Here is a 14,543-nt window from a genome sequence, read left to right as displayed (position 1 = left end):
ATAGCAACTAACCAGCCGGTGATTTAGTGACATGGAATCAAAGCTTGTTTGACATTATCTGAGCATGTTTCGTATAAGTGATGACATTGATAATCCGCTCAGTCCACTCAATATGCTGTTTAACATGCATGTCGTTTAAATTAGTCTTTAGGAATTGTATTAGAATCATCTTGACAATGAGACGTCCATCGCAAGATTATTATACTGAACCAAAACATATTGCATTTGTGAAAGGGATTTTTCAAAATCAAAGCAAACAATTTAGTGATAGCATGTCTTTAATTAGTTGAATCTCTTCAAATCACTAAAAATCCACCAAAATCACCAATGAACTTTTGATGTGGACACATTTGATTCACAGCATATTTTTGAAAATAAATATGAATTGCTCCTAAATATTCAAATCACACAATTAAATCACAACATTTAGTCAAGAATGGAACTAAACGTTTGTCAGAGTAAATATTTGCTGGATGGTTTGTGTCTGTGTGATGTAAATCCATTTGCTCTTACACTGCACTATATGTGACACCAGCAGGGCAGCGCTACTGTCATTGCAGGTCAAGCGCCCACAAGCGAGGTCCTGTTTTATCTGCAGGGCAAACAGGTACCTGTCGACAGAGAGTGAGTAATCATTAGTGCAATTAAGAAGAGACAGTAAATCATTGTAATGTGATAGATGCTAAATGACTGAATTACCAGCACAAAGTCTATTAACCACAGAACATTAGAGCACAGAAACAATAAGATTTTTTCCCTTCACTAAACACCAGAGTTCCTGTACCTTTTGGCCAATGAATCTCCATGACTTTTTCAGTCGTTTATGATAAATCAATATTTTTAAATCATTTTATAGTGATCGTTAGGGCAGATACTTGATTTCCATTACAAAATAAATAAATAAAATATATAAAGTTTTAAACTTTTTTTCTTTGTTTTATGAAGATCACATTAAAACTCACTTGGAAACTTTTTACCAGGCCTTCATCGTTTATTTTTGGTACTTTTCAATTGCCTTTTATGTATAGATTTTACTGTTTTAGCCTTGTGCCAGACCCAGACTTTTAATATTTTAACAATGAAAATCTCTTATAAAAATACAAATTATTACATTTAAAACTATAATAATGTAACAAAGAGTGAAATAACCATCATTTACATTTATTTCACCCTTTGTTAAGATTATCATTCACACAATAAATATTGAAATGGTTTAAATTCATCATTTCCAGACAAGCTGTAATTTTACCAAATTATTCAAAAAGTGTGACAAATAATACATATATAATTTAATATTAAATATTTCATTATAAATTGTATTTAATAATTATCAAAATTAAATGTAATAATAAATATTTAATATTTAATCATATTTAATTTCTGTAATTTTAAATTTTTTAATCTGTGTGTATCTAAAGCAGTGTTAGAGGTAACGTGTTACAAGTAACGTGTTACATAATCAGATTACTTTAAGAGTAAAGTAACGCAATATTCCTTATTTTAGAACATAATATCGGAGTTACTTTTTAAATAAAGTAACACGTTGATTTTGTACACCTCTACTTTCCCTGTATTGCGAGAAATCAGGAGTAAAATTGTGCAAACTTCGAGGAGGAGAAGTAGTGCATGATGGGCACTGTAGTTCTACAGAGTGTGAGGCCAGAGACTATTTAGCAGAGACGAGTCACTTCTATTTAAATGAATGGGAGAAACTGGGACGCCCAACCAAAAGCTCTAGCACCCAACAGTCAATGGATGTAGAAAGGACATCCTGCCTTGCATGCAAAAGAGCCATTCAACTTTTAGATACAGACATCGCCTGTCAATCATCTCGCTAACGCACGTGCGCATTAGCTTTACAAGCTGGGAAAATTGTGTGTTTTAGCGTAATATGAGGTCAGCATTTGGTTGAGTGAAACGTGATTGATTCATGTGTTAATACACACTGCATAAAAAATAAAAAAAATCAGTAAACGTGTTTAGGCAAAAGGATTGTAAGACTAGTCTTCCACTGGCCAAGACATGATACACAGGGTGAAATACTTGCTCAATTCACTGACTTATGCAGCTGAACTGCTCCGTGTTACAGCTCCCCGTAACTGGGAGAATGGGATGAGAAAAGCTGACTCTGGATCAGTGGTTCCGAGCAACGTTCTACATCGATTGTGTTTGCAGAGAAAATGTCTTAAGTTTCTAAAAAGATTCTACTTTTTTAAAATAATAATAAACAAGTAGTTTGATTCATGAAACAAACCATTTTTATGACATTTTTGCAGCATTAAAAACGATTCCATTCAAGTTGTATCAACATTTGCCTTTGGAGTTGTATGTGATCAGCCAGTGGCATCTGTACGCACCGTGGATCAACTCAAAACAAGCATGCACTGAGATGACTTAAGTGAAAAATATTATTTTATTATCAGACACATTCCTTGAACATGTTAGGCTGGCATTCCACACTGAATTTTAGCCTGACTTTTAAAAAACATCTCAAGTTGACTCTGACATTGTCGATGGGCACAGAACATGATGACATATATGATGCAGGTTCAAGTGTTGACTTGGCTGCTTTAGGTAAGACAGTGGTTATTCTTCATTATTCATACTGGCTGCCACAATCATGGAAAAACAAATCATGCATATTCATGTTATTTGATTCTTTATTATAAATATGACGTGAAGACCTACTTTCTAAATATCTGTTTGTTTACTATGTTGTTTTGACATTAGTGTTATACAGTAGCTAGCATTACCTGTAATAATTCTTGTATGCAATGCATGGCTTATTTGTATGGAATGCATAGCATAGCAGAAGAGAAAGTGGCTGTGAGAAAAAAGTAACGCAAAAATAATGCAAAAGTAATGTAAAGCTTAATTTTCCATAAAAAAAAAAAACAAAACTTTTTAATTAAGTTATTTTTTAAAGGAATAACGCAATATTCTAATGAGTTACTTTTAAAAGTAACGTTACCCAACACTGATCTAACGTGTGTATTTATGATGCATATAATGTTATTAGCACAGAAAATTATGTTAGTAATTACTTTGCTCAAAATTATTTTCTGTGACCATTCTGTGGACAGGCGATATTTCCACAGAGATCGTGCAGACCAAAACTAGCCTGTAACAAACTTCAGTCGTGTTTTTATCTTCTCTTGACGCTAACAGCATCATTGAACTTTCAAGAGATGACCTCTGTGAAGCTGGCACCCCATATAATTAAGTCATTACCAAATCTATTCCATTCATTTGAACTGCGTTTGTGACGCAAAAATGAATGTTTGTGCTGGTTCGGTGTTTGAGATATAAACATTTTTTTTGCCTGTGTGACGTCACTTTCCACCCCATGTGGTCCAAATCGCTCCAAACCGGTGATGTTCATTTGTGCTTGATTTGTGCTGGTTTGTGCTGATACATTTTTTTAAGATTAAATCATTGCCAAAAATGAATGCTTCAATGATACCAAACATGGCACAAACCAGAAGCGAGCACAAACGATGAAGACAGGTGAGAGTGATTGACATGGGGTGTAATGCGATTTCACGGCTCCCAAAAGCTATCTTGTTAAATACAAAGAAAGGAATATGTTATGATGTTTCTTTTAACAGCACAAATCGAGCAAAAACGAACGACACTGGTTCAAAGCGATTTGGAGTGACGTCACTGCTCCCAAAATGTTTCTTGCTATACCTAAGGAAGAGAAAAAGTTAGTGTTTCTTTTAATGGCACAAATCAAGCACAAACGAACGGCACCGGTTTGGAGCGATTTGGACCACATGGGGTAGAGAGTGACGTCACTGCTCCCGAATACAAGCTGCTATTTCTAAGGAAGGGAAATATATACAAGGTTAATTTTAACAGCACAAATCGAGCACAAATCAAGCACCAATGTATGGCACCGGTTTGGAGCGATTTGGACGACATGGGGTGGAGAGTGACGTCACTGCTCCCGCAAAGTTTCTTGCTATATCTAAGAAAGGGAAATAGTTAGTGATTTTTTTAATGGCACAAACCGGCACAAACCGAGCACAAACGAATATCACTGGTTTGGAGTGATTTGGACCACATGGGGTGGAAAATGACCTCACACAGCCAAAAAAATTATGTCTAATATCTCAAACACCGAACCAGCACAAACGCAGCACAAACGAACTGTATAAATTTGGTAATGATTTAATTTTATGGAGTGCCAACTTCACGGAGGTGATACAAGGATGTTCTCATGGAGTTTGGCAGCGTTTCTCTCAATGTCCATCTGTTATCTGTTCTACAGGCAGACACATTTACTCAACCAAAACAATCATCATTCACTTCACTCAGTGGGTTTATTCAAGGGTTTTCTTCTTTCTTTACAAAAACGGAAAAAAAAAAACAGACAAAAGCCCTGGTTCTACTAATAGTATAGTATATTTTTTCCAGCCAAATATGTCAAAACACACTGTATGAGTTGATTTTCAAAATGTTGTACTGAGAATGATAACAGCTATATTTACATATTCCATCGAAGAGTTTTGTAGAGACACAAAGAATGTTCTTGGATGAAGCATTTTAGGTTTGGCAGAAATATAATACACGGCCATCTGAGGCAAAATAAAAAGTTCTTTCGCTCTTGCCAAAGGCTACTGAAAGTAGCACCAGAATACTGTGTCACCCTGATGGAGAGAATTCACGGGTCTTCCAAGAGACCTGGAGACCTAAACAAAGGACAGTGTCCGATTTCTTGCTGTGTTTTTAGTTTTCTCTTGAATGATTCCGGACTTGATTAAACCGTCAGGAAAATGTGGTTTGCCACACAACCCATTCTGTCAGGAATGCATGTGTGTTGTAAAATTCATTATGTTCTTGTCAAGCAACAGCGTGTCAACACAAACAGCTACAGAATATTAAAATGCAGTTTGGTCATAAATATGGGGTCTGTTGGGGGCCGTTGCAGTGCATCTAGAATGAATGAAGGGAGTATCATGATTTAAAGGTCTAAGACGTTTATTTTAAACTAGGGAGGCACTCGGTTATATTAAATTGTGTGAGCAAAAGGTACATTACAACTAGGGCTGGGCGATATAGCTATTTTTCAGTCATTTGATGATATTCAACATATTTGACAATATTTATGCATTTGCTCTGAAATGGCTTATGGGGGCGAGATAAATTAAAAAAAAAAAAGAAGAGGAACCAATTTTTTAACCAAACAGCCATTGTTACAAAGCAGATGCAAAATGTTTAATGCATAAAGTAAAAAAGAGAAGTAAAAATATAGCCACAAACAGCAATTATCTAGGTCTCATGTGAAGAGAAGATGACCAAAATAGCCCAATTTGAAAGAATAGATTCTGTGGATGCAGTGGTCACAGTTGTTTTGGTGTAAAATTTCAACTAGTGGTCGACCAATAATTCAGTATTACTGTTTAATCATGCCGATAGTAGCTTTGTGGAACTCTTCATCTGGTGAATATATAGGATTGAAAAACTTCATTTGGTAAAAACTTACATACAGTGCATTGTAAAGAAACCAAATCTCTGTAATTTCAAAATAAGAGTTCCGGTGTATTTTAGCAACATTTATGGTTAAAAGTCCCACATTATGCACAGAATCTTAATTTTTCTGGTTATTTTGGGGATTTTGGTTGGACAATAAACTGCTTTTAGGATTTTATTCATTTTGGACCCTTGTTGCCTCAATGTCTGTGCCCTTTAAGTTTAGTATAGACTAAGAACTTTTTTATTATTATTATTCTTTAACTCGATTTTAAAAACTAAGCCTATTAATCGGTTATCTGCCTTTTTCAATACTTTAGTTATCGTATCTGCAAAATCCACTTTGTCAACCTCTAATTTTAACTGCATTTATCGAAGTTATACAGCTACAGTGCTGCCTAGCATCAGAAACTGATGAGATTTGTCATGTAAATTCTGAATGTTCTGTTGTCCATGTGTGAACTAAGTTTTATGTTTGAATATTGCACTCAAAGAAACATGCCAATTTGACATAGCCCTCATCCAAAAAAAGTATTGGCTTATATCTTCCGAACGACTTCACGAATCACAATTACATTTTGCCAGGGTCAACTAGATGATACATACCAAATTTTGTGCAAATTAGACAAACAGTCCGAGTAAAAAAAAAAAAATAGATTTTTCAAAGAAATTGAAGTGGTCGAAAAGTTTTCCGGGGCATTGAAGGATTCAACGGAAATACACATTTTTGTATTAAAGCCCATTCGTTTCCGGAGTTATTAGCAAAACCTTTCAGCTGAATTAGCTAATTATAGCACCACCTTGTGGTCGTATCTCACAAATTTGGGTAAACAGCTTCTTTTAGGGTATGTTCACACTTGGCAGGTTTGGTTCGATTAAAACGAACTCTGGTGCGATTGCTCTGTTAGTGCGGTTCATTTGAACAAGTGTGAATGCTGTCACCCGAACCTTGGTGCGCACTAAACAAGCGGACCGAGGCCGCCTGAAAAGTGGGTCTCAGTCTGCTTCCAAACGAACTCTGGTGCGGTTCGATTGATATATGAACGCAACATGGACCAAAGATGTCTAAACGGACCAAAAACAGGAAGTCATTTGCCTAATACTGACCTCAAGCATACATGGTTCTTCTCATCATAGGAGCTATGTTGCCCATTACAGTTCGGTACAGGTGTCAGAACCGCCGTCAGCCATCCTTGCAGCATATCTTCATTTGTGTGTGCAACGGAGGAATTCCTGGCACTGTTTTTACTCCTTTACACATTTTATTAGCTCTTCGTTTGTTCTCAGCTGGTAGAAATACCACCATATATACATATATAAATATAACGAGCACATTTCGCCCAGCAGCCAGCATTGTTTTGGATGTTTGGCAAGTTCCGTCAAAAAATATACGTCATAAAAGCTGTCCAATCAGGTTGTGACTTTTTCCTGATGCCTTTGGTTTTGTATCATTAGGTTCGGTGTTAAAAATGCCAGTGTGAACGCTAAGCGAACCAGGACTAAATGTATAATTTTCTTTTTTGGTCCAGACCAAGAGGACCGAACTACAAGTGTGAACACACCCTACACCGTGCTGGTGTTAGGAAGTTTCATGACCATCAACCATTTGCAATTTAAGGTGTTTCTACCAGCCATTTTTGTTTTGTCGAACTGATATTTTAAGGATATGTTAGCACTTGAACCAAAGATGCCTGTCAAGTTCCAACTTCCTTGATGAAACGGTTGCGGAGTTACAATGTTTTTTTTAGTTATGAAACCCCCTATGGGCAGAATTGGATATCATTTGTTATGCATCCCCAAAACGTCCACATGTCAATGTTAACCAAGTTTCGTTAAGTTTGGACTTTGTGGTTAGAAGATATAGTCCAATAAATGCACACCCAGGGTTGGGAGGGTTACTTTTGAAATGTATTCCACTACAGATTACAGAATTCATGCTGTAAAATGTAATTTGTAACATATTCCGTTAGATTACTTGAGGTCAGTAATGTATTCTAAATACTTTGGATTACTTCTTCAGCACTGGTAGATTTTTTCACTTGTTTTGACTATAAAAACTCTGCCAGTACAGTAAGACAAAATATACATGTTAAAAATACATTCTCTGAAAAACCTAAATATCTTATGTAGTGTTGTTTCTAAAACAAGATAAATCAAACTAATCTTGCTTTAAGAATTTTTAGATATTTTTACAGGAAAACGATACAAAAATTATCATCAAGAATTAGATTTTTGCCCTAATATCAAAGGTCTTACTAGAAAAAAAAAAAATTATGATCCAACGTGAATTTTCTTGATAAAAAAAATATGATCGTGCCTGGTAACGTGTATGTAAAATGGCTAGAAATAGCATTTTAGCTTAGCGTAAAGCTGACAGTTTACACAAGGTTTATTTCTATTTCTTGTGCTCCAAACTTACTTCAAACTTACTTCTCTGTCTGCTCGTATGAATATAAAACATCATAAGAAAGTGTTTCACCGCTGTTCAAATGCACTTTGGATCGCATCATTTATATGTATAAATGTTTTCCTTCTGAAATTACTAAATATTAAATGAAACAAATGAGTAATCTCTTCAGTAATCAAAATACATTTTGAATGTAACTGTATTCTAATTACCAATGATTTAAATTGAAACTGTAGAGGAATACAGTTACTTATATTTTGGATTTTAAATACATAATCCAGTTACATGTATTCTGTTATTCCCCAACCCTGTGCACACCCAAACATTTTTATTGGCTTGTAACTCTGAAGTGCTTTGACTAATGAAAATTAATTCAATATTTTTTTATCAGGAGGATCTATAGAGGATGTCAGTGAATTGGATGTGAATCAGACAAACGGCCTTTGAGAAGTTCGAAATATTATGTTTTTCTGAAAACTTTAAATGCCATAATGTTTTTAGACAGAAATTGAATCAGAGATATATGTTTTGTTTGGCTTGTTTCCTCAGTGTTTTTCACTAAATGAATGCACACAAATATAACAATACATAATAACAAACATTTATTTGAACAAATGAAACATGAAAAAACATGAAAAACGCCACATCAGACTTTTGTGAACTTTTTGATGCAAACGAATCATTTATTCTGAGTTTTGAATCAATTCAGTGGAACTGACAGTTTACACTGATTCACGGAAATGAACTGAACTTAACAATTCTAACAGTATTTTTGCTACTGAAGTTAAAATCAGAGACGATATTAAAAATTCTTAATGCTCTCATACTCGCAAGATGAGAAAAACATTAAAAAATGACAATGATCTGGAAACTTATTGTCCAAATAAAAAACACACAAAATTCATAACTAGTAATGTTTTTTTAGCAAGACTAAAAAAAAAGTTATTATTGCATCATCGGCAAAACCGTCGCAAATATATCAAAAATATTCAATTTATGGCGCAGCCCTACCCAACCCCATCTATCTGTCAGGAAAGACTGCATGAATGTGTTGTAAAATGCATTATGCTAATTCATGTGAACAGCCACAGGATATTAAAATGCATTTTGGTCATAAATACTGTATGTAATCTATTGGGGACCATTATAGCCTGACTTGAGTGAATGGAGGCATTTTAATGATTTAAAGGTCATTTAATTACATTTTCTACAAGAGACATTTTATATTCATATCAAAATGAGTGAGAAATTACTATATTACAACCAAACCAAGTAAATGCATCAAACATGTCATGAATTAATATGGAAAGGCATGCCAGGAATCAAAATGTTGCTGTTAGTGAAGATATAATGAATATATTACAAAGAAGTCATTACATCTCTTTACTACAATAACACAATCATACCTGGTCAGCTCCTCTAAAAGCTGACTGTGATCAGGAGGGAAAAACTTCACCACAAATTGTAAGACTGTATTCTTGGGCCCTGCCAAGATAGAAATGTGAAACATGTTGACATCCTGTTAGATCATCATATGCAGTTTATGAATTCATATAAATGCTAATCAAATACATACGTCTGATTTGCTTTAGAATTGGCTTCAGCAGATCCAACCAGACCTGAGAAGAGAATCAAAAGAAACAAAAAACTAAATTAAATGTTAAGCCCGTTTACATCAACATTAAAAGTGATGTTTTGCTTACCGTCATTTTGCGGTTGTCTTGGAACTCTAAGCCGAAGTAATCACCCTCGATGAGATTCAGGTGAGAGCATACAAGGTCATACAGAGCCTTACCAGGAGCACGTTGCTGTGGAAAAAGAAGAAAATGCTCACTAGGATCACTTGACATGAAACTAAAAACAATTTAACAAACTTTCAGTGGTGTTGATTTTGGAAGTATTTTTCTCATTTATTTACTCCATATAGATTTCTATAAATTCTTCAATAAAGAGTTCTAAGCAGGGCCTGGGTAGCTTAGTGAGTACTGATGCTGACTACCACCCCTGGAGTCACGAGTTCGAATCCAGGGAGCGCTGTGACTCCAGCCAGGTCTCCTAAGCAACCAAATTGGCCCGGTTGCTAGGGAGGGTAGAGTCACATAGGGTAACCTCCTCGTGGTTGTGATTAGTGGTTCTTGCTCTCAATGGGGCACGTGGTAAGTTGTGCATGGATCGCGGAGAATAGCATGAGCCTCCACATGCTGTGAGTCTCAGTGGTGTCATGCACAGCGAGCCACGTGATAAGATGCGCGGATTGTCTCAGAAGCGGAGGCAACAGGGACTTGTCCTCCGCCACCAGGATTGAGGTGAGTAACTATGCCACCATGAGGACCTAGTAAGTAGCGGGAATTGGGCATTCCAAAATTTGGGAGAAAAGGGGATAAAATAAAATAAATAAAAATAAAGAGTTCTAAGCCATAAACCAATGCAAACAGATCCAAGATGAATCACAACATTACAAACTTTGATTTAAAGCAAAACAGTATTTAAAAATCAGACAAAAGTGAATGATGTAATCAAATAAAAAACTTCAGTACAATATGACATTTTTAACATATAGCCACTGAATTTTGTTTCCATGGTAACCGCAACAGGTGGATTGGTGGATCTCTCTTCAGGATTATGGGTAGTGTAGTTCTGCACTGGGAATTCAGCCATTAAGCTTTGAAATCACAATGACTTGTGGCTTCTAAAGCATTTATTATCAATTAATCGCAGTAATCGCACAAAAACAAAAAAAGCAAAAGCAGTATTTTGCATGTGGTGGATTTATGCTTTAACACCAGGCTACTTGGTTCCTATTTACACTGTGGTAGGGATGAAAGACTACACTGAAATTTATAATTACCATAAACTGCATTGGCAACACTAAAGGCAAAAGCAACAAGACATTCAAGTCATTCAAGCAATTTCATCTGCAAATAAACATACTCCTAATTGTCCATCGATTTCACAACAGTTTTAGCAAGATATTCGGCACAGGCGATCTATGACTTCACTGTAAAAGCAGCCAACAGAAACACAAGAGGAAAAAAGATGTCAACATATGCAGCACAGCTGACTTCACAGGTCCATCAGTGTAGTAGATGAAATGTGGTAAAGGAAAACACAAAACACGGCCACCCTTTGAGGTTTACAATACAATGACAATGTGCAAAATGAATGCAAAATAAAAGCAGCATTGAAAACTGAGCACATTTCAAAGACTAATTTAATGTCAAAAGCACAATGTAGACTGATTTTCCTTGATATAGTGGGATAAATGAATTACTCCAAATTTCGGGAAATGGTGGTGGTCTGATTCTTTTACAATGAGAAAAATACAGGAAAAGGTTAACCTTAGCCAACCTCAGAAAACACATCGTTGCCCTCTCCACAGCGCTTTAATACTAATCTGGACTTCATCACATGACCTGGCTGCCAAACAATTTCCACCATCTGCCAACTCACATCCAGAAAAATACATGTTCAATCTGGCACATGGAGGGCGACCTGAGGTAAAAGCTAGCAGTATTCGAGCAGATTTTGGAAAGCAGATATTCATTTTACACATGGAGAACTTCCATTACTGTACATCTCCCACAGACGTGCTCCTCTAAGATAAATGAGCCGATATACCTGCGTTCCTTTGCTCTTCAAGCGTTGTATACATGTTTATAATATGCTAGGCTAGCCACTCCCAGTGAATAAGTCTCTCAGGACCACATGAATGGGTCGTTTTAGTGCATGTTCCTGCACAATTCGTTTGCGCACTAATGTTGGTCAAAGAGCTAAAAAAGGAGTGCAAAAATAGCAAAACTGAGGTTTGCAGCATTAAAGTAGTATTTATGAGATCAGCACGCATGAACTCCACCACAATAAGTGAGATTTTCTTTAACCCTCAACTTTTAGAGTTGGGTGCATGACAATTAAAGAATCATTATAGAAACTAATTGGTATTGATTCATAATTAAGATTTAATTGTGAATAATGGCTGTACAATTTTTTTTGTAGCCATTTTTCATATTGTTGTTAAAGAGTCAGTCACAGGCGATCCACTCCAATCCAGAAGGGGACACGCACGGTAATGCAACGCTGTTTGCTAACCGCCACAACAGGAAAAAGAGCAGAAGAAGAAGAGACCATCTATGCACCAACCCAAAACAAGAATGGCTTCTCCTAAAGCACAAGTTTTATTTTTCATTATTCTATTTATTTTGTACTCTTATAACATAAGATATGCTTTTCAGTTTTGTAGCTGATTGTGACCAAATACCTTTTGTTTTTTTATCAACACTACCAAAAAATATGGCCTATGCAAGAGCGCATTCTGTTTACTGCTTAGTGCTTAATACACTAAAGGAGGCTGTACTGTACCAACTACCTCAGGGGGGACTAAATGCCACTATGTGGAACAAACTGTAATTTGCACTACTGTCTGTTCAAAATAAATGAAAAGAAACCTAGCATTTGGGATTTGTTGCTTTTTCCTGTTGTACCAAACTCGTATTGAACCGTGACCCCAAAACCGAGGTACGTACCGAACCGTGACTCTGTGTATGTTACACCCCTAAAATGCAACGACTGGAACTGTTCGGTTGAAGGGGGTACCAAACTGTGAATCCTGAACAAAACAGTTTGGTGAATACATGTTTACACATTAGCTTCCAATCAGCTGACAAGCAATGAAAGTAGCTACGTGATTAGCTAGTTAGCTATAAGCTCGTTGTCACGGAGAGTAAAAGATGGACTTTATTTACTTTCCAGCATTGCGTCTCACCAACTAGGTAACAACATAGCGTGAAATCAACACTCAACAGATATTGTCTGCTGAGCTGCAAAAAGATGCTGTGATGTTTACCTTTCAATCTGCTACATTACTGACTGCAATGACAACCTATAGCTGGCTAACAGCAAACAAATATTATAAACATGAGTGACATGGTTGTCAGGGACAGGGTTAACGTTATATTAGTTATATTGAAAAGGGAAAATTATGGGGTCATTGTGAAATACATACTGGAAAGTTAGTAAACAAACTATTTAGCAACTAGTGATGGGTCGTTCATGAACGATTCATTCATTTTGACCACATAATTTGTGCACAATTTGAACTCTAAAAACGCTTCGTAAAACGATTAAGCGATAACAGCGGCTACACACTAAAGCTTACGTTGCATCATAGAACGCTGCAAATCCATTTCAATGAGGATGGTGCTTTGTGGAAAAAGGAAAAATGCAAAAGACGACTACTAAAAAGATGCAAAATGCTGCCTTAAAGTTGTATTTACGAGATTAGTGCACATAATCACCAACGCAATAAGTGGGATTTTATTTAACCCTCAACTTTCAGAGTTGGGGGTGTGTGACAATTACAGAATCGTGGTGGAATCTAATTAGCATTAATCAACATTACATTTTAATTGTGAATGTTGACTGTGCAATGTAGTTTCTATGCATTTTGTGTATTGTTGATGAAGTACAGCGATAAAGATCATCACGGAAAAAGAAAAAAACACAACAACAAAAAAATATGCAGGGTTTGCAAGAGTGACGCTCTGTCATGTGACCAAATGCTAAGAAAATGTGAAAGATTTTTTTATTTCATTTTATTTTGTAATTTTTTTATTTTTATAGTTTGTCTTCTGACCAATGGTGGGGGGGGGGAATGGAGGGTGTTGGTACTGTGCTTAACTGTCATGACAATAATTTCACAATGTAAATAAAAAATCTTCATGGCCCTTCATGGATTATCTTTATGCAATATATAATTTCTTTTTTTTTTTGGCTGTGGCAAAAATGTGACGTTATAAATATGTATAAATGGAATCGCTAATCTAAAAACCCAGTCTCGATAAATCCAGTCACCAAAAGTAAAATTGAGGAATCCATTAAGGCTATTTTTCCAGATTCTCCCAAAAGCATCTTTTTCCCCAGTTCCCATAGCAGCTGTGGCACACACAGTCTCCAAACCCACCGGGTACCAGCTGTTTCCATGTGCTACAAGCAGAAGGCTAGAAGAGCCCTGCAGCCACATGGGAGCTGGGAGAGCTGCCAAATCTCGCACCCTCTGTCTGTTGCCAACATCAGCTACTGGCACCAGCAACTGGCCGAGGCGTTCCATGTTTGTTAGTGCGTGCTGAAGCTGCAGGCTGCCCGGTGACCAAACCGCTGGTGATATGACTTGGGAAAGAGAACTGACCAGGTCACTAAAGGGTCGCTGAGAATCTGACCCCTACAGTAAACAGCTGGACTCATGTGAGCAGAGAAATCGCTTCACATAATGACATGTTTGCTTTGAAACACAAGCTCAGATAAGGGCTATGGGGTTGTTGTTTTGTACAGTTGAAAAACAGAGAGGAAACCGAGACATTACAGTGGAAAACATTAATTGACTTGGAATATTCCAAGGCATAATTAATTTAAGCTGAGGAGACATTTGGTGCAGCGAATAGTTTTTAAACTCTAACTTCAAATTTACCTGGGAACCTCCTCCGTATGTCCAAGTTGTGCAGTCATTATTACAATTTGTCACGCATTCAAGTCGGAAACAAAATACTGAAGCAACCAAAAGAAAAATTTACAATGAACGATGGCAAATACCCTTTTTTTGGTTGTACCTGTGGACAAAATTTAAAGTGACGCACCTGCATCACTTTAACTACATATAAAATTTACAGTA

At 36.3% G+C, this 14,543-nt stretch overlaps 1 protein-coding gene across 5 annotated transcripts in view; it reads right to left on the bottom strand.

Moving 5' to 3' along the window:
- LOC127444907 (FERM, ARHGEF and pleckstrin domain-containing protein 1-like) overlaps window positions 1-14,543 on the bottom strand; it is a 141,141-nt gene that overhangs the window by 53,653 nt on the left and 72,945 nt on the right. For all 5 annotated transcript variants that reach the window (XM_051704557.1, XM_051704559.1, XM_051704560.1 and 2 more), the window contains 4 exons: window positions 9,586-9,690; window positions 9,459-9,501; window positions 9,289-9,367; window positions 514-611 (listed from right to left, as the gene is read on the bottom strand). In XM_051704557.1, the coding sequence (XP_051560517.1) occupies window positions 514-611; window positions 9,289-9,367; window positions 9,459-9,501; window positions 9,586-9,690 (325 nt within the window). The remainder of the gene's footprint in view (window positions 1-513; window positions 612-9,288; window positions 9,368-9,458; window positions 9,502-9,585; window positions 9,691-14,543) is intronic.

The sequence above is a fragment of the Myxocyprinus asiaticus genome, chromosome 8 (assembly GCF_019703515.2).
Source record: "Myxocyprinus asiaticus isolate MX2 ecotype Aquarium Trade chromosome 8, UBuf_Myxa_2, whole genome shotgun sequence".
Classification (NCBI taxonomy): Eukaryota; Metazoa; Chordata; class Actinopteri; order Cypriniformes; family Catostomidae; genus Myxocyprinus; species Myxocyprinus asiaticus.
The sequence above is the reverse complement of the archived record's forward strand: the minus strand, read 5'-3'. Positions and strand labels throughout refer to the sequence as shown.